This window comes from Enoplosus armatus, chromosome 22 (assembly GCF_043641665.1).
Source record: "Enoplosus armatus isolate fEnoArm2 chromosome 22, fEnoArm2.hap1, whole genome shotgun sequence".
Lineage (NCBI taxonomy): Eukaryota > Metazoa > Chordata > Actinopteri > Centrarchiformes > Enoplosidae > Enoplosus > Enoplosus armatus.
This window is the reverse complement of record NC_092201.1, coordinates 8,271,854-8,296,009: the sequence shown is the minus strand read 5'-3', so window position 1 is coordinate 8,296,009 and position 24,156 is coordinate 8,271,854. Positions and strand designations below refer to the sequence as shown.

At 40.4% G+C, this 24,156-nt stretch overlaps 1 protein-coding gene across 1 annotated transcript in view; it reads left to right on the top strand.

Annotated features, from left to right (window-relative positions):
* Positions 1-24,156, top strand: part of cacna1c (calcium channel, voltage-dependent, L type, alpha 1C subunit) — a 179,217-nt gene that overhangs the window by 90,939 nt on the left and 64,122 nt on the right. Inside the window, exon 4 of the mRNA XM_070929300.1 lies at positions 23,531-23,670. Coding sequence (XP_070785401.1) covers positions 23,531-23,670 — 140 coding nt within the window. The remainder of the gene's footprint in view (positions 1-23,530; positions 23,671-24,156) is intronic.

Below are 24,156 nucleotides of genomic sequence, written 5' to 3'. Positions count from 1 at the left end.
TATAGACTCTCTTTAGTTCCATTACTTACGAATTGAAGAAAAGAAGACAGCTCAAGGTTTAAACCACACACACACACACACACACACACACACACACACACACACACACACACACTCTCAAGTCCCACTGGACTCTCCCTCTCCTGGCTGATCATACTGCGAACCTGGCTCATCCTTACTCTCATAAACACAATCACACACAGCGCAGGAACCATAAACACAGATACATACATATATATGTGCACTTAATTTCTCATACCTCTCCTACCCCTCTATTTTATTTCTGTATTTCTCTTTCCCCTCTTTTCTTCTTCCCATTCCTTTTAGATTTTTAGTCTCTTTTTCCCCCTTATTTAACAGTGCACTGGTTAAGAGTCACATGTATAGTAACTGTGTTTTAATTGGCAGGAGCAATAATAGCCAGCTAAACACACAAAAGAGCATTAGAAGATAAGGCAGGTGATATTCTGTAGTTTTCAATGTATTGCTTATTGTTTGCTTGTGTAACCAAAGATATAACGTCAGTCAGCCTCAACATTGCACTGGCAGACACCAACTTGAACATGGGCACTGTAGTTTATTTTTAATCGGTTCCACATAGATTGTCTAATAGCCCCCAAGAAATGCACTTTACTCTTGTTTAAGTAATGTTTGCTAAAAACTATAGGGCCCAGTAGTTTTAGGAAATTACTCAGCCTTTAAAAAAACATATTTGTAACCTTTTAATAATGTACGTCTTCAGTAGGAACCAATGGACTGCCAAAGACAGGTTATGGAAGTTGTAAAATATTAAGAGACGGACTAACACATTGTTGGTTCTGGTCTTTTCATAGGGTTTGTTGACCCTAGAAAAATGTATAAAAATGCCACCCTCACCCACTAACTTTAACCACAGGAAAACGCATCAACATCAGCAAGTCTAAGTATTAAGACATCCAGCTGAGAGCAGAGACTGAGTTTGAAGTGATCTCTGGGAGGTGCAGTGCCAAAACATCACAGTAGAAGATTACAACCACACATCATGAACAATGTCCTGTGTGAAACCACAGAGTTCAATCCAAATTTCAAGAGTTCTGTTGTCTGTTGCATTTCCATATGTTTTTAATATTGTTTTCATAAAATATCTATACACATGCACACACACAATGTCGCTAAATATACAAACTCGTTGCCTTGGAAACACTAGGTAGGCTTTCTGCCAGCTAGTTAACACAATGGAATTATAGACACGTGTGTATGTCAGTGCATGTGTGTGTGTTAGACACAGCCGTGGAATTGTGGGTCTGTTTTCTCCACGTGCTGTGTTGCCGCTCTGTTGTCTCGCAGCCAAGATACTGATAGCTTCAAGATGTAAAAGAGAGCGAGAGAGACTAAAAGGAGAATAGAGGAAGGGGAAAAAAATGACACAAAGTGGACAAAATGTGAAATAAAATGAGGCAGAGACGTCTTGCTACTGCTTGCTTCACTGAAACCAAGCCCTGAGAATTCACAGGAGACTCACAAATCACCAGCACTGGTTTTAAAAGGCAAAGTCAACCTTCTCCAAGGAGACTATTTAAAATGAGCTAGAATGAGCTCAGTGCCATTACATGACTTTATTACACAAGCAACATGTTCTTGTGGTTTGTGTCTGTCTGCAAGAGGTTGTTCAGGAAATACACCCTCAGATGAGTTGAGAATTACACAATTTAAAAATAAGTCATCAGAATCTTTAACCTAAACATTAGATTTTATTTAATTAGATTATACTGTATTATACACTACATGCCCAAAACTATGGACAAGGTCTTGCTCACTAAACTCGCGAAAACAATTTATTTTATGGACGTTGCCTTGTGCATGGGAGCATTATTATGTTGAAACAGGAAATAGCCTTCCCCAAACTATTGCCACAAAGTAGAAGCCACACTTGTCTAAAATATCACTGTATGCTGTAGCATTAAGATGTCCCTTCATTGGAAGGGCCTAACATATACCATGAAATACAGCAACAGTAGATAAAAGTATGTACAGGGGTGTCCATATAGTTGGTCCTTCCACGCTTCCCAGAATATGACTTGTTTGCAAAACAGAGATTAAATCTATCTGTTTATACCCAAGTATTTTTTCTCTAAAGCTGATCTCCTGCTTCAATGAGCCAAAACCCACTAAAAATATGAAAATATATTTATATAAAAAAAAAGTGGCAAGATCATGCAGCTAATCCTGCTAAGCTTTGAACAACGGCCCAGAATGTACTGTGTGTCCCTACCCACAGGGGGAGAAGGAAAGAGAGGGGGAGTATGTTATTTGAGTGCGCCTGCATTTGTGTGTCCCACAGGTCTTGCTAGCCATTGTTAGCCCAGGCCGCTGGTCTGAAACAGACCCCAGCCCCATTGCTCACTTGTGCATGTGGATTCATGTGTGGGAGTATATTTATTGCATGTATGCATGTTGTGTATATGTCCGTGCATGGATGCTTCTGTGTGTTTGTGGGAGTCTTTTTCGCAGATGACAGAATATCTTCAAATACTCCCAAATCACTCACACATTTACAACAGGGAGCAGAAGACTTAATGATCTTTAGTGTGTGTGTGTTCTTGTGTGTGTCATCAATGACTCATCAATGCAGTAGCATACAGCTCAGTCTTACAGAAAAGTAGCACAGGGAGGGGAAAGATTTGTGTCTGTGTGTTTTAGCAATTATGTGAATAGTGGGGAAGCACTGTACATTGTTTATTTGTGCTTATGTACATGCAAACACACAGTTTCACAATACACACAACTTTATATATTTTAGTGTGTGATCAGTCTGGTGCTGAAATGATTTGTTGGTTTATTAATTAGTCAATGAGTCAATTTCAATATCGGTTCTAAAATATGAGGACTTACTGCTTTCCCCATTTTTATATCACTGTAAATTCAAGATATTTGAGTTTCAAACTCTTGGTATCATAAATAGAGCAAGACGTCCTCTTTTTTTATAGGCTAAATTATTAATCAATTAATGGACATATTAACTGATAATGAAAACAGTCATTAGTTTTAGCCCTAGTACAGTGCCCACCCAAACTCTTTAATGAAAGGTAAATTTCCTCAGCAAATTAGACTGCTGTTGTAAAAGGACTGGCAAACCAGGAACTAAAAGGGTTTTCATTCTGAGTTTTATGGAGATATGTCAAGGTGGCAGCAGTCAGAATGTGAAGAAGCAGACTGGATTAGGTGCCCGGACCAGCAGGGAAAACCCAGGCTGGGAAACTGAATGAGCAACACTCTCTGCTGGCTCTGTAAATGTGGTCTAGTGGCCCTTGAGCAAGGCACTTAACCTCTGCTGCTTCAGTCAAGCTGCTCTGAGGCCAGCAGTACTGTGGTTGCACCGGGCACCTCCTGAGGGTGACTGTGTAACATCATGACTATAAAGCGGAGGGGGCAGTTGTTGCACAGGATGTCTCTGCCATGCTGACTGTCTGCCCAGATACAAGATTTTTGGATTCAATGCCAATGTCAATATTTTAGGAGCAAACATTTCAAGCAGATCTGAATTCAAAGAGTTAGCTTCAGGCTAAGGCATCTATAAATGTAGCTGTCGCAGACATCCCATTTTACTGCAGGCTTGCTAGCACTAATATCCCTCCCTCTTCTTCTTTCATCTTCTTCTTATTCTCCCCATCAACTATCCTCTTATTTTCAGCTGTTCTTTTAGACTTGGTGTGGTGTTTAAACTAGATTGCAAGAGAGACTGCGCATGTGTTTGGGTACCTTGTTTACGCCTGGCTCTGTGTTCGTCTTGTCTTTTGTGTGTTTGTGTGTGTGTAGGTATGTTGGGGGATTACATGTAGCCCTATAAATCCATTTGTTGAATGCTTATTAACCCTGATGCCCTTTACTGTGCTTTTAGTGTATCAGCTTAGTACCATGAAATCTCCTTTTAGCTCCTTGCTTGCTTCTCTCTCTGACACACACACACTCACACACACACACAGGAGATGGCCACACGATAACAGAGCACTGCTGAAGGGTTTGTGTTAGAAACGAGGGAGGGGAAAAAAGAGCCTCTTTGCTACACAGGTGCTCTCTGTTATTGTATCTAAGGCTAAGTAGCACACACACAAACTTCCCCCACTCATACAGTTTCAGAAGCACCTACTCTTCCATCCTCTACCTCTCTGCACAACCCTTTGTCCTCCCTTCATCCGTAAAGGATCCTACTTGCCACCTGTCTCTATCCTCACCTTCCCTCTCCTGCCCCATCAGCCATCTTGGCTCCAGGCGGCCAGCAGGGACCGTGCCCCTTGGGTCAGTTTCTTGCCAGCTGCAGGGAGATTGATGAATCAGTGGTTCCATGGCGGCTCCAGCGGGGTCTCTGAGGGGGCCGGTGTGGGGGACAGGCTCCATCAAACACCAAGCAAGCAGAACTAATGGGCATGCTCTGGAGGGGAGGAAGCAGGGAGAGATGTTCGTTTACATAGGTGAATCTGTTTGGTTAGACGGACTGACAGACACACAGAAGACATTAGAAAATTGAGGCACAGAAGCAGATAGAAAATTGGAAAAGGTAAATATGCAAATTGGTTAAGGAAAGACTGAATGAATAAACATCAAAGAGAGGAAGGTATGAAGGCAGTCAGAGTGGTAAATAAGTAGCTGTAACATGGAATACAGTACGAGGACAGGCAGATGGGCAGATGGATGAAAAAATACTGCAGGGGAGTATGAAAACAAGATTAGTGGGGAAGGTGTTAAAGACGCAGTGAAAGAGGTAATGATTGAAAACCCTACTTTGAATGCTCATGACTCTGAGAGCTTAAATGCTGATACCTAGGTAAAATTAAGCTTAATTACAAATGCTAACGCTCATTTTAAATGGATGTTTATGGCAGATGCTAATGCTAATATTTAAGGAGAGGTAAATGGATTTTGTATATGGTTGATGGTAATGCTACAATGACTGACATTAAAAAAGAAATCTTGTAGAATGATATTCGAGGCAATCATAGACCCTATTGTCCTTCTGCCCTATTCTCCCTTCTTTTCCTCTCTTATCTCCTCACATACATTCTCCACTGTTCTGTCATTGGCTTGTCCTCACACAGGGACACAGACTGAAGGACAGGTGTGTGTGTTTGTGAATCTGTTCTATCTGTCCACGTTTCCATGTCGGAGTGTGTCCACGTGTGTGTTAGTTTGGCCTATCCACTGTATATCTGTATGTCATTGTGTCCAGACGGGTACAGTTTGTCCTCTCTTGGGAAGCCACTTTGTGACATCAGCCTCTAGCAAACCATTAGGACACCTCGCCGTACAGATGTGCTTCCTATAGAGAGAAGAGGTTTAGGTTGCCATGGTGACTAGCAGTGCTCCGAAGTGTTAGTTGGGAAGCAGGATAACATGTAATTGGCTAGGTTTACATGCGAGCCAACGATGTAATTATAATGCGATTAAAGCAGTAATGCAAGTAAGGTGGAAACCACGAACAAACAAGCTGTTAATTTGATTATGCTTGTTATTGGAGTAATCCCAGTTGCAATAAGATATTGGAAATAGTCCAATTTTAAAGGGTATTGAAGGGCATTTTTGACTTCTACATACCCTCATTAAACTTTTACTGTGTAATACTTTTCATAGCATTTTGCAACATGTGGCAACTGCTTGACAACACATGCCAATGAAAGTTTCAAAAGAACAGCTCAAAGCACAGTTTAATGGCAGATGCTCACAAAGATAGCCACTGTAGCATCATGCCGAGAAGATCAATTTGGAAGTGAAATGCCATAGGGGGACTGAATTTGTATTAATATGTTAAAGGGCCATCTTCATCCATTAGTCACACTCTGCTTTGTAGCGCAGACACAGAAATATAAATCTAATGTTTCTATAAATTATTCATATAAACATCTTAATGGAGGTAATACCATGTCTTGTTATTTTCCATAATCAGATTATTAGTGCATGTAAATGTAGCTCCGGCTGCTAGGCTACATGAAGGTATGTCGACCACACTATGAGTTTCAGTTGATGCTGAAAACTTGTTTTTTGCACATTGCCAAGTCTTATTATTCTTATTACATCATAGAGGCAGACATTGACCCACCCTATCTACACACTGTAAGATCTGGTATTATTATTTAGGTGTAGATGAAGAATTGTTCTGAGCTGTCTGAATTCCTTAAACCAATCAGAATTGTGTTTTGGCAGGCCTAAACTATGGTGTGCTCAATGGCACTCTTTCTATATATAAAGCTGGTGGATAAACATTACTGACGACATGGCCTGCTTTATGTACAATCCAAGTTTTTGTCAGTGTCCTCTATCAGAAGCATAGCCTGTTAGCCTGAACACTTGTCACTGTTATTGTTTATAGAGATGGGCACTTTAACAATGGCAACAGAGACTGGAATAAAGAGGAAGCAGTATGCAATAGTCAGCCAATGAGAGGCTTATCCCAGGAGTCCACAACAGTGACTTGTCATCACTGTGTCAAACTAAGGATCACTTTCCATGTGGGGGCCAACAGCATAAAACTTCTCAAACCTTCTGTTGCTGTTTAATTTCTGCTGTCACGCTGACAACACACAGTGTCCATGATGAAGTCATTGTCTAGCTTGCGCCACACAGATGTAAAGGTGTTGCTGGAAATAACTCTGATCCTTTTATCTAAAACAAAAGAAATTCTCTTACTGTACATCTTCTGCACCAGCATTTATTTGACCCAAACTTGCACAACAATTATCCCTAAAGTCATGTAATGTATCTAGTTTTTCTCTGCAAGACTGATTGTGAAGCAGTGAAACAAATCATATAAATGTGAGAATCGTTTGTTTACCATAAAGAGAAGATCCATACTGTATTTTAGAATTAGGAAACATGCTCCTTCTTGCAGTTAGCAGAGAAAAAGCAGAGAAAAGTCAAGCAGAGGAAACAAAGCGTGATAATGATGAAGGGATGGACTGCGAGAGCTGGTCAACATGCCAGACTCAGCGGGGGTTTACATCACAACACTGGGTGGAAAGTTAATGAGAGGCCAACTCACACACACACACACACACACACACACACACACACACACACTTACGCACACACACACAAGGGGTCCAAAGTTGAGCCAATCTAAGTGATTCAATCAAAAACTAATGTTGGCGTGCAAACACAGCTTTTAACAAGTCACTGGTGCTGACATACAACACACACACACACACAGAGAGAGAGAGAGAGAGAGAGAGATAACACTAATGCACAACAAGATACACAAAGGCATCACACACAGAGAAAGTTTGCAAATAAAGTTATAATAGAGACTGCTAAAACAAAGAAAGAAAAAGGATGTGTGTGAGATAGAGAGGCAGAAATTGTGTGTGTGGAGAGTGTCCATCTCTCCACACACACAATTTCTGCCTCTGCCACAGACAAAAACATACAGAGGGAGAGAGAGGGAGAGAGAGGGAGAAAGGCAGAGCATGTCCTTGTATCCAGACTATCTGTGTGATATACTGCTGTCTGGCCGAACAGTGCGTGTCGCCACCCGTGTGTTTGTATGTGTCTGACAGTCCAATATCCATTATCATTCATGGCTCATCACACACTCTCACTCACCATTGATACACACATACACATATACAGCAGGGACACAATGTGTAGTAAGTGACAGCAAGGGTAAAATGACAGCAAGGAGACAGCGAAGGAGCTCATGAGAACCAAGACAAATTTTATTACCCCTCCTTCCCTCCATCTCTGTTTCTCTCTCCCTCATCTCCTTCCATGTGTCTTAGGTCTCCCGAAGCAGTGACTTCTTACTTCATTCAGACTGCCTGACTGTAGGCAGCATCATGTGTCACATTAAAGTCAACAGTAGCAGACATGAAAGAAATCATCACTACATGTGAGCTTGTGTAGATAGATAGAATGTATATTTATAGGCAACCCAATTTGTTATCTGTCTTTGTTGAATAGTTAGACTGTTTGGGAGTTAGTTGCTCTCTGTCTCTGTCTTATTCATTTAACTCCTCGTTCTTTCTTGGCTCCACATCCCCTTTTAGTTTCTCTTGTCTTTTCTCTCCTGCCCGCATTTTTCCTGATTTCCACACTTTTAGATTTTTTATTTATTTTTTACTCACTCCAGCTATTGATTCTGAGGACAAAATGATTTTACTGATAATAACTGATAATATCTCTAAAAAGTTGTTTCATCAGGAGCTCCAAATTCACTTGATTTAACAAGGTTATGAAATGGTATTAAAGAAACAGAAACTCTAATTATTCACTTATGGTAATTATGTGCCATTTTTTTTGTTGCTGGATTAATTATTTCATTTTGTTGTCCTCTCGTCTGACTTTCCTTTTGTCTTTCCCCCGTTTCATAAAGTGTGCCGTACACTTGGAAGTGAATTCATTAAAAAGTGGTGGCGTCAGAGAAGTAGCTAGGAATTATGAGCCATGTGCACTTGAAGGAATACGAACTAACACGTAATTTGTTCAAATTAACACAGCCCATATAGCGGACCACAAGGAAAACTACTTCATGTGATTTGTTTATGGTCTGCCCTCATAGACTTTTTGAAATCTGTCATTTCAGTTTAAATATTTATTTTTTCCCCTCACCAGAACAGCATCTGTGATTAACGTGTTTACCTCTGCAATGTGCAGTAAACACTACCTTAGTTTCTCATTAATTTTGGTGGTTTGGTAGTTTTGTGTTAGATTTACATAACAGTAAAACTCAATGAAACAATTTCACCTGAAGAGTTGTTTTATCCCAATTTAGAGCCGTTTTTTCTGTGTTTGCAGTTTGAAGTTATTCCTCCAAGCTTTGTTTCAAAACCAAAACCAGAGATTTATGTAATAAACATTGGAGGAGCAACAAAAGCATTTTTATTCTTAAGGGGCCCTCCCTCAGCTTGCCTCCCCCCAGTGTGTAGAGTAGCACTCCTAGTGCATTAAAACACAAGTCAGTTCAGAGTTACCTTACTAAGGACTTTTAAGTTAAAGTGAGAATAAAGTGATGAATCTGGTAACAAAAAAAAGTCGAGGCACATCCACACACACACACACACACTCACACACAGGTATGCAATACAAGCGTAGGTATTGCATTCTTATGTTGTTATATACAAACAAGCACATGCATACAGACAAGTTGGAATTCTTCCAAGCATCTATTGACGTGCACATATATTACAAAAATCAGTGGGCAGGCCCACTCAAACGTGCACACACAAACTCACATACAGAAACATGCACACACACTCACTCTGTCCCGCTGTAGCATTAGCTGAATCAGTAAAAGCACAGACCTGCTGAACGTTTCTTCACAAAGACCCCAGTCAGCACCAAACTCTGAACTCGACCACTACACAGTCAAAAAAATCACATCAGAGCTGCATCAAACCGATAACTACAGGACGACAGTGTACCAGATCTTTCTGCTGGTCTTACTGTTTCAACAAGGTTTTATGTGGACGTCATACCAGTGCTGCGAGGCTCCAGATGTGTTCTTATGAACATGAAAAAACATGGCAGATTTAAAGTTTCTGCTCACTTTTTTCCCACCCTTTTGTCTACCTTTGTCATCGTTTAGTCCTTATGATTCCTTTTCTATATGTCACTTTTACTTGCTCTCCTTTTTTTACTCAGTCCACTTGCTCTGCTTTTCCACTCTCTCGTTCCCCTGTTCACTGTTTTCTTCTCTATCCTTTTCACACACGGGAGGTATTCCTTTAATTGTGGTGTTGGCACATACTTACACTTTCTTTCACATACACACACACTAAAGTATCCCATAATTGTGCTGTATTGACTGGTGAATGTGGGAGTTGAATTTCTGTGTGGTCTGAGATAGTGAGTTATGTCTGAGATGCACAAGTGTGTCTGTGTGTCTTTCATGTGGTTAATGATGACCATGTCTGTACAGTATGTAACAGGGCTACAAGCCACATCCATTGTGTTCCCCACTGAGCTGAAAGGGAGAGTGTAGGTGGTGTGTGTGTGCTTTGTTCTTTCTCTGATCTTAGAAATACATACAGCACACACAAACAGCTCACAACGGAACATATTGTCCCTCTTGGTCGCCAAGGTAAGTGAAAACTTACTTACTATTTGATTGGATACAGGAGCAGTGGTGTATTGTTATACAGGACAGTGGAAAGGTAGAATTATTCAGGATTATACATATATATTTGTATCTATTTGCAAAGGCTTTGCCCTTGAAGATGCTCCCCAGATGAAACCAACCAACATGCAATACATTCTGCAGGGAACACAATAAACCCCTCTGGTGTATACAGAACAGAGCCCAGCAGACTCATACAGTATCACTGAGATGTGGAGTATACATCATGCACAAGGCAAGAGATGCTATCGCAAGCTATGTTTGGTAAGAAATCATAACAGGATGATGCCGGGGTGCCGAAGGAATAAATCAGCATAACCAGTCACAGCAGCAGCGGCATGAATGATCAGAGGAGAGTGAGAGAGCGAGCTTGTCAAATTATATAAACTGAGTCAGCTGATACTGATCAGCTGATGGCGTGTGCGACTTCGGTGCTCAGCCTGAACTAATGTGATGCTCCGCAGGTTCACTTAAACCTCCCTCCTCTTGCATTTTCCTCCGTCGTCTCCCCATATCTTGTGATCGTATCACAAAACTCTTTCGAGCTCTCTACCCCGTCTGTCTCATACGTTCGTTGCTGCATCCTTGTGTGTTTGTGGAAGTGTATTGCTTTACTTATGGGGACCAAAAGCCAAATCATGATTTATAGATTTATTTATTTTTGCTATGAAAAACCAAATAAATGTCCTGCAGTGCTGTAAAATTACATTGATTATTGACAGGCATTTCTGGTTAACCTTTTAAGGTATTTATCAGGGAACGATAACTTGCATTTGTTCCTTTCTTTTCCCGTTTGTTTGCTTGGCGTTTTGAATTGTTGATAAAACAATCATTTTGAAGATGTTACCTTGGGCTTTGGGAACATGTGATGAGAATTTTTCATGTTTTTTTGACAGTTTATAGACAAAACAAACAGTAAGTTAACGGATACCCAACAAGTTGGTCCTTCCACAATCATAACGGATGAAACAGGCAAACCACACACACATTGTCCTTACTTAGATCTGAAAACAAACTCATTAAAGGTGTACAATTATACTGTCCAGTTACTAGAAATCAACAGACACCTGCCGACCAATTTGAATCGAGAATTTTCAGAGGCCATGGTATAATTGAAAAGTAATCAACAGATTAATCAATAATGAAAATTACCATTAGTTGCAGCCCTAAAGTCAGACATGACAGTTAGACAACAAGACAGAGAGGGAAGAAAAAGACAGAGAAAGTGGGAGCAACAAAGGCAGCTACCAAAGCCAGATGTTCCCATCCGTTTGATAAATAAAGTAGTGCAGGTCGAGTTTCACAGAGTCAGAGAGAAGACGAGATTGTAAGAGAGAGAAAGAGAATGCAGAGGTTGAAAGAGGACTAGCTGAGGACAGATCCGCTGAGGTTTCAACAGTGAAGGAAGAAAGAGAGAAATGAATTTTGTTCTCATCCGTCCTGATTAATAACCTTGTTAGCCTTTTTAATAGTCCTCCTCAGCTCTTTCCCTCTATCTCTCCTTTCCTGCTCTTTCTCTTTTTGACCCGTCAGCTAAAATGTGCTTTAGTCAAATCAAATATGTTAAACGCCAACAAAAGATGAGTTGGTAACCTTTCTTCTCTCCCCCCTCCTCTCCTTATCTTAATTACTTTCTTTTTCTATTTCACTTTTCACTTTCTGAAAGTTAAGTTTGTCTTTTTATAGCTTGTGGGTCGCTGTTTCAACAGTGCTACTATGGTAACAGCAGGGGAGTGGGTGTTAGCAGCTAATCCTGTTTGGGTGTCATGGTGGCATTGCCATGGCACCCAGTAGGAGAGCTACACAGCTTTCTTCTCCTCAATCATGTTTTATCAATAAGGATTTGGGAGGTCAGAGGGTATGGTGCTGAAATCGGAGTTCACTTAAAGCCGTCATAGTTCCACATTACACACAGTTTGCCAGTTTCAGCTGAGCAATGTGACAGCTCAAAGACAGACTCTTAATTCTCACAGAGGAACCAGAGATCTCTAGTTGCCATAGTTCCCTGCTTTTCCTGCTATTTTTATGTTTATAAACTACTTCAGGAAAACTTTTGTACAGCACATATACGCTCACATCAACCTGAGAATGAAAGCCATGATACCTATGATGTCATTCCTTTCGTTTCATTTAGTTCTTTAAACAACAACAACAGCAGAAAATGATGTGAAAATAAAAATCATACAATCATAACAAAACTCAGACCTACAGTGACTGGATCATAATACAGAAAACACAAAAATAATGGTAAAACAAATAAATGAATTAAACCAATCAAGTCAATCAAGAAACAAATTCACAAACTCAATTCTTAGATATTTAAAGCTGCACAAATCAATATTTTTATATTAACAATCGGTCAAATGTCTGAGTGATGACAGAATTTTCACCTAACTCAGCAGTTTCCCTCAGCTTTACGGAGGCTTTTAGCGTCTTTTAGCTCATTGTTTTGTTTGACAGATAAAACAGCAGGCAGACAAAGTAGCTGGTGAACACAGTGGAGAAAAGAGACGGATATTTGCCTCATTAGTTAGTGGAGACCAAAACAGAGATAAAGGTGAATGATTCATCAGGTGGCCAGAATCACAGCTCCAAATGAATGATAATGACAACTGGATGTATAACATACATCTCAGTACACATAATAACCCTGTAATGTACACCATGTGTTATTTACTGTGGGGAATTGTTATTGATTGACTGCCATTACATATAAATGCCATATCAGTTACAGTGCTCTTAAAGCCATGGATTCACACCTCAATATTATTTTCTCTTTTTTTCTGACACACCAACACACACACACACACACACACACACACACACACACACACACACACACACACATACATGTCAGTGTTTTCCCATTATATCTCTGTTTCTCCATTTTCACTGTGTTGTGCTCTGGTCTCGCTCCACTGGACATTAACCAGGGGAGGAATGATGGAGCAATTCTCAACACACACGCAAACACACACACTCATTCACAGACGGGGCTTTTCCAGCGCTCTGCGGGGAGATAGAGTGGTGTGTTTGGTTCTGATAGGAGCAATACAACCAATTCAACATGGCGAGAGAGCAAGAGAGACAGACAAACAGAGAGAGAGGGTTTTTTTTCTTCCAGGGGAAACTTGCTCTCTACAAGATTTTGGATATTGAAAAAGCAAAAAAAAAAAAAAAAGCCAGCAGGACATGAAAGTAATTCTATTTCACAAGCAGTGAATCAATATTTCCTGGTGCAAATCAGTGCTGCTGTGTTTCCAATGGTTTACCCATGCCAGTTTGCTATCTAATACTGGTCTGGGGAGCTAAAAACAAGTATTGGTGTTAGAGGTATTATATAGTGAGCATTAAAAGAAAAACATAAAATCTATTGAGCGATATATTATTTGCCTTTTCGAATGTGTAAACATCAGGTTTTATTTCAACCTGAGGAGTTTACTCTACTTCTGTTTTAAGCCTTTTGTCTGCCATTTAAAGTTTCAGATATCCCCCAGCTTCATTGAACTACATTTACCACACTACTACCATGGCTGTTGGCCCATCCTGCGTCATATCTGAGAAGACCATATGTCAACACAGTGGGATTCACACACATGCACATCTGTGCGCACATACACACTCATACAGTGTTTGATCTCAGTAGGTAAAGAGCTCGGAGGCAAAATTCAGTCCCCCTCTCACACATATCCCACATTGTCACTGTATGTGCGGTTTGTGTGTTCTCATATTGCTGTCGTTGTGACTACTGGTTAAAATTGTGTTTACGAAGTCGCTTTGACAGCAAGGATTTTGTGTTACAGGTATGACATTAAAGTTTGGTTTGTGTATTTCTGTTTGTGTTTGATCATGAGTGGCTTTAATATTTGATGTGTTTATTTGTCCTTGAGGTTGCTCTCACATGTTTGTGAGTGTCTCTATGTGCTTGCCTGCATGTGTGTACTGTATGCATCAACAACCACCAAGCTGAACCTTAGTTAGAAAACCAAAATGCAGGCTTTGTCTGTTTTTGTGTATTGATTGGACTGATGTTGAGGATTTCAGTCTTTTTGTTATTGTGTCTGTTGAAACAGTGAAGCTGTTCTTCATAATTCATGTACGATGCAAGAAAAACAAAATTAAATGACATGAAAATGTTTGATGTCCGCTACAGCCTTATGTTCTGTGATATGGAAGACAGGGAATCCTGGGAACGCTATAATTGGACTTTCTGGTGTCTCGTTTGGCGAGCCACTGTGTGAAAAGTCTCTGTTTGGACATTCAGGGCACATTTATAGTAGGTTGATTCTCAGGAAGTGGGTGACACCAGTGCTGTTCTGTTTATTTATTTGTCTCTGGGATTTCTCAGTTACTTCAACCCTTTCATTCATCCCACTCTTTCTGCATCTTCCTGTTATGCAGTCAGGATAACTGATTGGGAGCACAGAGAGCAGAAAAGGAGCCAGAGAGAGAGAAAGGGAGAGGCAGCAGGAGAACAACAAATGGACAAAAAAGGAGAAGGAAGAGAAAGAAAGCAAGTAGAGATGTGGATATGGACAGAAAAGGGAGAGGAAGAGTTAGAGGAGGGGAGGATAGTGAATGAAAGAATGTGCTAACAAGCACAGCGTCACTCATCTGACCGGGTTTACCGAAAGGGATTGTGATGACAAAAAGAGAGAGTGATGGGGATGTTGTGAGATAGAGAAAAGCTGAAAATCCTGACATTGGTGAAGTTGAAACCTACAAATTCTTACTTTTATTTGATAAATTCCTCAAAAAGATCCACAAATTGATTTCCTGCCTACTTGTATCAGCACGCCTTCATAGTATCACTAAATGAATGACAGCAACAAAATCAAACTTTCATTCAGCCATCCATCCCACTATAGGCTACATTTGACTTTGGTCACCTCATCCCCAACTGACGCTTGACTGCAGCTTTTTAGATCTCATCATTCTTCAACCAATCACAACAGAGAAGGCCAGCATAATCCAGCATCACGCACACCAGCTGTTGGTGTATCTTGTTATTCAGTTCTATTGAGCTAGAATGGGAAGACGTTTGTAAACTGATGAATAATTCAGTTATTTTTAATATAGTATCTTAATATACAACTGTGTGTTCTTGTCAGTCTTTATCACCTTTCACAAGTCACAACAGCACGATCGACCCAAGAGGCATATTAGATGACTCACACGCGCACTCACACACACACACACAAACACACACTCCTTACCATGAGTCATGCAATGAGTTACAGAGTATAGTAATCTATCTTGTCCTGTCAGTTTAGCGAGCAGCTACTCTGATCTTGATGCACTACAGTGATCGGAGTGTTTGTGTGTCACTTCACTTTGTCTTCATTTGCCCCTCTGCTTGTGTGTCTGACTGCATGTGCAAATCTCTGTGTGTGTGAGTGAGAATGTGTACATGTGAGGAAGAGTGTGTGTATATAGGTGAATGCACGGCTGTCACAATGTGTGTGTGTGTGTGTGGGGGGGGGGCAGCATCTGTCTCCTTGCGCAGTGAGGCAGGACTCGAGTCGTGATAAGTCAACGCATACAAAGACACACACACACACACACACACACACACACACACACACACACACACACACACACACATCAGCATTTTACACTTGAGAGGAAGAAGTGTGCTGTTAGCTGGGATGGAGGGATGAGTGAAAACAGGGATAAAAGTGATGCTTGTCCACCCTTTCACCTTTGCTGTTTCATTCTCCCTCTCTTTACAGTTTGTACAGTATCTTACTCTTTTTTTTCTTCCTGTCATCTTTCTCCTCTTCTCCTCTCTCAAGGGTACCAGTTGCTTTCCCCTCAGACACCAACTAGCAGACACACACATTCACACATTTATGCACACACTCATGGACACACACACTGGCTGTCTATATAAGATGATTTATGCTCCTGTGTTCTATTATTTTTAGACCAATTACTCTATTTCTTTCTCTCTCTTTCAATTCCATCTTCTCTATAGTTCACCTTTCCGCTCTAAATATTGTCTCATGTTTTCTACACCTCGGTCTATATTTGCAGACAATTTGAAATATTTATTTTATCTTCATTATGGGTTTCCCCCCCTTGTCCAAAGACATGTAGGACAGGTTGACTCTAACTTGGCTCTGTGGATGTAAGATTGGCTTTGTTTGTGTGTTAGGCCTGTGATGGACTAGTGGTGACCTGTCCTAGTCTTTCTCCCAGTGCATGCTGGGATAGTGTTCAGACTTTGTAACCTAGAACAGGGGAAGCAGATGAAGAAAATGAATGAATGAATTATTCATTTAGAAAAATAAAAGCTTGACATTAGCCCAGTTGCTGTCTGTTTGCCCAGAGACATTTCAGCAGGGATGATATTTGTTGACAGGGAGCCTGAACCTGGAGGTGGACAGATTACAGGCTTCTGTGTGTGTGTGAAAGTGAGAAAATTTGATAAAGGGAGAAAGAAATAATTTTCTGTGTGAGAAAAAGAGAAATTGAGATAGCATAAATGTGTCTGAGTGAATAGAGAGTTAGCATAGTTAGCATGTGACAGTCTTTCAGTGAGATTTGTTGACCTGACGGTTCTGTAAGTTCTGTCACTAAACATTTAGCCTTCTCTCTTGCTGTCTTTGGGTCCTACACACCACTGTCAAAGAATGAAGCTAATCAAACGTAGCTGGCCTCAAGTCGTCCCCTAACAGACTACAGCTGACAATTTTTCGTGACATTGGACACAACAGACTCACCACCAAAACAACAGGTAATGATGGACAACCATGGACGGATTGTGTGTCAGGGGTTTAGTCACATTTAGTCCTTCCTTCCTCCCTCTCTTCCTTCCTTCCTTCCTTCCTTCTTCATCTGGTAGCTACAGTGCCTGTTGCTTGGAAACTGGAGTTTTTTCTCTTTCTGTAAACTTTGATATTCAGAGTGCTGGAGGAAACAAAAGACAAACAAGAAGAAAAGAAATGGATTCAATAAGGCGGTGTCCACATTAATGCAGAAAAAATATAAACAGGGTTTACTTTTACAATAGTTTCATTCTCAACGAACATTTTCCAATCATTCAACAAAAGGTCATTAACCACATTGAAACACATACACAGTAGTCAAACACTTTTGCACATCAAATGTGCAGCGTGTGGATGTGTTGGGTGCAAAAGTACACAGCAGGCTTTAACTGTGTCTATGATTGTGTGTGACTCTGTTTAAGGTAATCTATCTTCCTTTTAAGGGTCAGAGGTTACTGCTGACCATGATACAGTGTCTCTGTCTTTCTCTCTCTCACACACACACACACACACACACACATGCACACACACAAGTGTAATCCTTAATCAAACATAATCCTTGTCCAGAGGCCCACAGATTGGATCTTAGGTCTGTTAATGACACACATGATGAACATGTGCTGCTGGCATGTTCACAGCATGTTTCCAATGTGTTTGCATTTGTTGCCTTTCAGCAACGTGATTCAAAGAGATTTTTTATGGATCTCAAGATGGCTGAACGGTGTATATCTTATGTGTATGTATAATTAACTGAGTACTGTATAAACCTTTGTATGTCTCGTATACTCCTCTTGCCTTGTGTCATCTTTTATTTATGCAGGACATCTTAAATGAGCACTCATGCTCTATTTCAGCAGTCTCCTGTTATATATATTCAGTAACACAAATTCACACCTGGAAGCATCCCAGTGCAACCACCATATTTATCACCGAGCTCCATTGAACTCGGTGGATTTTAAAGCAGTATTGGTTGTCATTTCCTGGCCATTACATAAGTAGAAATATTGTTTGACCCTTGCTCTTTTATTAAGTAAAACGGTAAATCTGCTCTTTTCCTGTTTCTTCATGCTTTATTTACGCTTTGAGACCTGTTTCACCATGCAATGAGAGTGAGTGGAGAGAGAAGAAAATGCTTTTCCATTCTTACTCACAGAGCCCAGGGCAACTGATAAAGATGATTGACAATATATCAGGCTTTACAACCCAAGGTGCTATCAAAGTTTAACATTGCTTTAAGAACCTTTGCAACAGAACCTCAATAGGTAGGTGTTGAGAAGAGAGTGTTGTCCACCCACATTAGAAATGTAAGTACACTCTTTAACCTCTAGGCTGTCCTCTCCTCGTCCGTCCTGTCCTCACCTCTCTCTTGAGTGACTATAAAAATCTGATTGCTTGATGTCCTTAGTGCAGGGCAGAAGATGGAGAGTTTGTCAGGTGGGAAGTCCCTCTCTTTATGGCTGTTAGCTGTGGAGAGTCAAGAAGATTGCCTTAAGTATAGAGAGAGTGACCTAAGAGCCAATGTTTTTCACCATTGTGGATTTCACATCAAAACATAACATGACATATTAATCTACAGCTGGTCTCTTGAGCATTGTCAGCTTTGATTATAAGCCGTTATTCATCTCCATGCTGTAGCAATTACAACAATAGAAAAAATACAGACCAATTTCTGCTCACTGACCCAAAACTTAACCCCAAATTTCAAGCTCCATTGCAAATTCTATTAAACCCTTATTGAAGGAAAATAATACATAGAGCATAATTATGATGAGTTGTTTACCCTTTTGCATCTACTGTCAAAAGCTCTTAAACCTGTGGTGGTGGTTAATTCACTGCCAAACTGCTTGTATTTTATAGACCAGGTATTGAATTATGCTGTATGCTGTATCGTAAACATGGCATGTTGTAGATAGCAAGCTATCTATTTTATATATCAAAGGCATGTGCAGAGTGACAGAATGACACACTAAAACATGGATCACTGGAACAGCCACACAGCACTCACTGATGTACACACTAGGGCTGTCACTTTTTACTCGAACATTCTTTCGAACTTGGGGGAAATAGTTAATATTCGACATCTGTCATTTCAGATTCATTCAGACTTGATTTTTGGAAAGTGGCAGCCCTAGTACACACACAAACAACACATTGCTATACACATGTGCACACACACACAATAGGAAGTCTGGATGCTGACAGAAGAGTAGTAATTAAGACTATGTGCTGTGGATATTCTTGGTACAATACTGATCAGTGTCATCCGTTTGTGTGTGTGAGAGAGAGACAGAGGAACTGAGAGAGAGAGAGAGAAAAAGTCTGCTGCTGCTGCAGCCCACAGTTTCCATGGTAACGTTGGAACCCATCTTGGTCTCTATGGTAACTTCTGGTTGGCACCCACAGAGAAAGAGAGAGAGAAAGAGCGAGAGATGAGGGGAAGAAAGAGAGGAGGTGAAGATATGGAAGTGAGGGATGAGAAAGAGAAGCGGAGAGGGAGACCACAAGAATTGGGAAAGAAGGAGTTAGAAGTTGGTGAGACAGAAGAAGAAAGAGTTTAAGTAAGGACCTCCTAACTTTACTAAATGTCAAAAGAGGAGTTGTCCATGCATCAAACAGATCTTACTTTTGAGTTATCGCCTCGCATGGGCTGGTGGTTGGCTTCAGTTAGGGAGGAAGTAGTTGCTGGTTCAAATCCTAGAGTGTGGTGTTCAGTTCATGATAACACTGTACTAAGGTTGGGCAAATGGCAAATCCATCGGCAGTTGTTTTTGGGGGGCAATTTTTGTCATTATATTTTGCTAATTTAATGGTCAGCATCCTTGAGAATTCAACCTTGGACCCTGTAACCTTGGAGTTTGTTAAAAGTCTTGTATTGTCTTACTGCTTGTACTTCTTTATAGCGATGTCACCGTGTTCCCAGATCAATTATCTTGGTGAGCACAATGTATTTATTACAGATAGGAATAATGGCAAAGAGTTGTAATAAACCAGTGTGTGTATTCTCAATCCATTTGTCTCACAGCTACTGTACTTAATGTGTCTTTCCCTCTCCTTCACCACTGTTGCACCATTAGCCTGCTAATAGGACACACACTAGCAATGTGCACAACTCCAGACCTTGTACTTAGTCTCACTGTGGTTGCTGCATCTGAATAAATCATTACCGGATGTTTGGCAGTGTGTCGCTGTATAGTTGCAGAAATGTTTCCTGCCTAAGCAGGAAAAAGTCACATTCTAGTGCGGTTGTCTTCTGTTTACAAGGCTTCGAGGAGTTCAGATTTGCTGCATGACAAGAGTTGGATTTTAGAATTTCATTTTAAGATGAAATAGATTAAATTACAAACTGTCAGGTTTAAAGTCATTCAGTTATACAACATTTGGTGTTTTTGCCAACCTTGTCTTCACTGCAAATGTATGTCCTGTGGACATGGTGAATAAGCAAGAAGTTTTGAAATAAAAATGTTATCTTTGTGCTGCTCCTGCTGTTTTGTGTTTTCATGGTTGAGTAGCTGGTACAGTCTGTGTTCAGGGTGTTTTTTCTCTGTTCTTTTTGATCTATTGAAAACTGCACGAAAGAAACAAACACACGCGCACACACACACACACACACATACACACAAGACTATGATGTGTCTGTGGGTTTTTTCAAAAACAGCTTAATGGCTAATCCTGTCTTGCAGCACACACACACACACACACAGAAGGTCATGGGCGAATGGAAACATTGTCCGCTGTATGGTAGAATGTCGATACTATAATCTGATTGGTCTAGTTGATGGATAGGCGGTTTGGTTGACCTATCGCAGTTAACTGAATTATTGCTCCCACATACTCACCTTTCTGTCATTCTGTCTGCCTTCTTCTCTCTCTGACTCTGTCTCTTTAGTCTGTCTCTCTTCCTCTCTCTCATCCATCCTCCCCTTCTCTCTCTCAGTCTCTCATCTTTTCTCTCTCATTTCTTTCCAGTCACTAACCAGATTAGTCGTGCCCCATATGGATTTTGCCCTTTATGGGTCTGTATGAACGGAAGGAAAGGAGGCAGAGAAGTGTATCTGTGTGTGTGCATCAGGCTGAGCTGTTCCTACCAGATGTTTTTCTCTGTTTTATTCTTCTGAGCGCCGCACTGTCTGCCTGTCACTGGCAGATACACAGCCCGGGTGTGTATATCTGTGTGTGTTTGAGCAAGAGAGTGATGGAGAGCTTTTGTGTACTTGAGAGGGAGGATATGTGTGTGCGCGTTTGTGAGATTAATTACTTCCGCATAGACTACTAATACTCACTGTGTGGTGGAGGGCCTGCAGTTACGAATGATGAATATATATATATATATATTAAAAGATCAATTCTCCAGACTCTGAAACTGATGCACACGCATAGAAAAAGAAGACAGGTGTTTAATGTGAAAATCTTGATCTTTATCTTAAAGCTGGATACTTTCGTTCCAATAATGCACACTGGATGGACTTGAATTGAAATGACAGGAGGTTAGAGAGACAGAGACAAGAAACAAAACAAGTTTAAGACAGCTTTCTGAGCAGCGCATTCAGGTGCAGAATGCCTGGCCTAAAAATCTACTTTCCTTTCAAGTTGTCTGTCTTTCAAAATGTGCAAATCCTCCGTATTATAATTCATGTCATTTCCTCCACTGTCAAGCTTCTTGAGCACTTCTAAGTGTGGGAAAAACACTCCCAAATCACAGTTTGGATGATAATCACATCATTAAGAACACAAAATCAAAGCATGATTCTTTTATCAATGTCCAGAAGTCAGCTGCTGAGATATAGAGCTCTGAAAATCCATCTTAAATAAACACCTTCCTAACCCTTAGTTCTTAGCATTTATAAATGTGACAGTGAAACCACAGCTGTCATGTCAAAACTGTGGCTACATGGATGACTGATTCCCATGGCCCAGGATATGTGTGTATCTGAGTGGCCTAATGGCAGTTTGACACAGTCTTTCTCCATGCTGAGAAAGTTGTTTGTTTAGCTGGACCCACTTTAGACTCACATCAGCTTTTACAACAAACACAGCCACTGTGTACATGAACTTATCCAACACTAACCATTTGAGTAAAACACATTTGAAGAAATGAAATCCCATGTTAAATATTCAGCATCTTAAAAATATTGACTATTTACACTAAGTAAGATTATTTGGGGGGATATTTTTGAGTATAAAGAATATTCTGTAAGTAATGGTTTGCCTTTAGGTTTGTCATTTTGTAGGAGTTATTGTTGCTTGACCAGAATGCCCAAGTACAAAGTAGATTTTATTGTACTTGACAATGGCCTCACTGTAAAGTCCTCCAAAATGGGAAATCATAAAATAAATAATACATTAAGAAATATCAGTATCATATCAGTAAGTACAGGAAACGAAATGAAATTAAATGTTGAAGTGTCATTCTTATTTTCATTGTCATTTTTTACAGTTTATTTTATGTCACTTCATGATAGTGCTGTTGTCATTTTGGTAAACTTGGACACATACAGAATCTGCGTCCCTCCAGCCTCAGGTTCAGCTGACTTGGAGGCTGCAGAGACCTAGGCGGCCTTCTGTCCAAAACCTCTGGCCCTCTGTGACTGTACATCCATGGGAAACCAGTGGGAACAGGAGGAGGAGCAGGGACGGAGATGGATGGATAGATTGATGGATGGAGCCAAATTTATTTTTAAATTTAAAAAATGATCAGATGGACAGAGAATACTCCTGAATATAGAATACTTTTTTGTCGTGTTGACACAGGCGCTTAATAGTGTTTTTTGTTTGTTTTAATAAACTTGACAAAAAATTAGAAAGCAGATATGACGGATGATTAGGTGGACGATGAATTGGTTGGAAGTTTACGATGAAAGATCCTCTCTCTTTCTCTCTCTCTCTGTCAAGGCCATTTCAGGACATTTTCCCAGGACCCTCTTAGGCAGGGGTCATCACTATGACAGCAATCTCTGAGGAACTCTGTCGTAGAAGAGCTGCTTGTGTGTGTGTGTGTGTGTGTGTGTGTGTGTGTGTGTTTATACATGCACATACGCATGCATTCCTCTCTTCAGACAGTAGCCTCTTAGGACAGGAAGAGAGTCGCTTTGATTAAATAATAAGAATGCTTTGATTGTGTACACGATTACAAGTTAGACAAATACATGTTCACACATAAATAATCAAACACACACACACAGGCACACACACCAGAAGCCACATAAACAGTAACAGAACATCTTGTTCTGGCTGATAAACTCAGAGGAATAAGCAACCAGCACTGTTGGTACTCACAAGTCACATACAGGGTCTTTAGTGTTGATGTGGGTCGAAATAAACATTGCCATCATTGTGAATGAATGTGTGTATATCTTACTGCTCTGGTATGGCCAGTTGTTCTAATAACTTACTTATAAAAAGGAAAAGAGAACTACACCAAACAGACTTTTGAATGGATGTTCAATTGGTGTCTCAATGTATGGTGTCCTGTTAATAGTAGTTACTCACGTACTCTTGTACTTAACTACTTTACTACAAACTTTACCACCAAAGGCCTTTCTATAATCTCCTCTCTCTTTCATCCACTTTCTTTTAATCTTTCTCTAATGCTTGTTCTCTGTTATACCGAGTCTGTCTACGCTCCTGCAGTGCTGCTGCTCAGACAAATAAATGGACCTGTCTTGTTTGTGTGTCTCTACAGGAACGTGTGGAGTATCTGTTCCTCATCATTTTCACGGTGGAGGCATTCCTGAAGGTAATAGCCTACGGCCTGCTCTTCCACCCCAACGCCTACCTGAGGAACGGCTGGAATCTGCTCGACTTCATCATCGTAGTCGTAGGGTGAGTGGACAGAAACACATAGAAGAAGATAAAAACTGTCTTTAAAAAGACCGTTAAAAATGTTTTTAACGGTCCTATGTTACTCGAAGTAGTTTGATAGAGGGAATGACAAAGATAGCCAGTCCTGTATATTTGTAATTCGCTGTCTCTTTCCAAGGTTTGTAAAAGCACTACCTGACACATTTTTAAACATCAGCATATCATTGGCAAATTAATCATAGTACCTTGGTATAATTACTGTCAACAAATGAAACTACAGCCAAGACAATTGGCAGCCAGTGTCTAATGCCAGAGGTACTCATAGTGGTAGCATTGTTAAAAATTAAGATCACATTTCCCGTGAACACGATGAGGAACACATGATTCCTGTAGCAACAACAAGGAAGCTACTGCGCTTCCTCTTATCTTTGATGACGTTTTTTTTGTTTTTTTCTCTCAACCTTACAACTGTACCTTCACTAGGAATTCAACAGATTTGCAAAATCC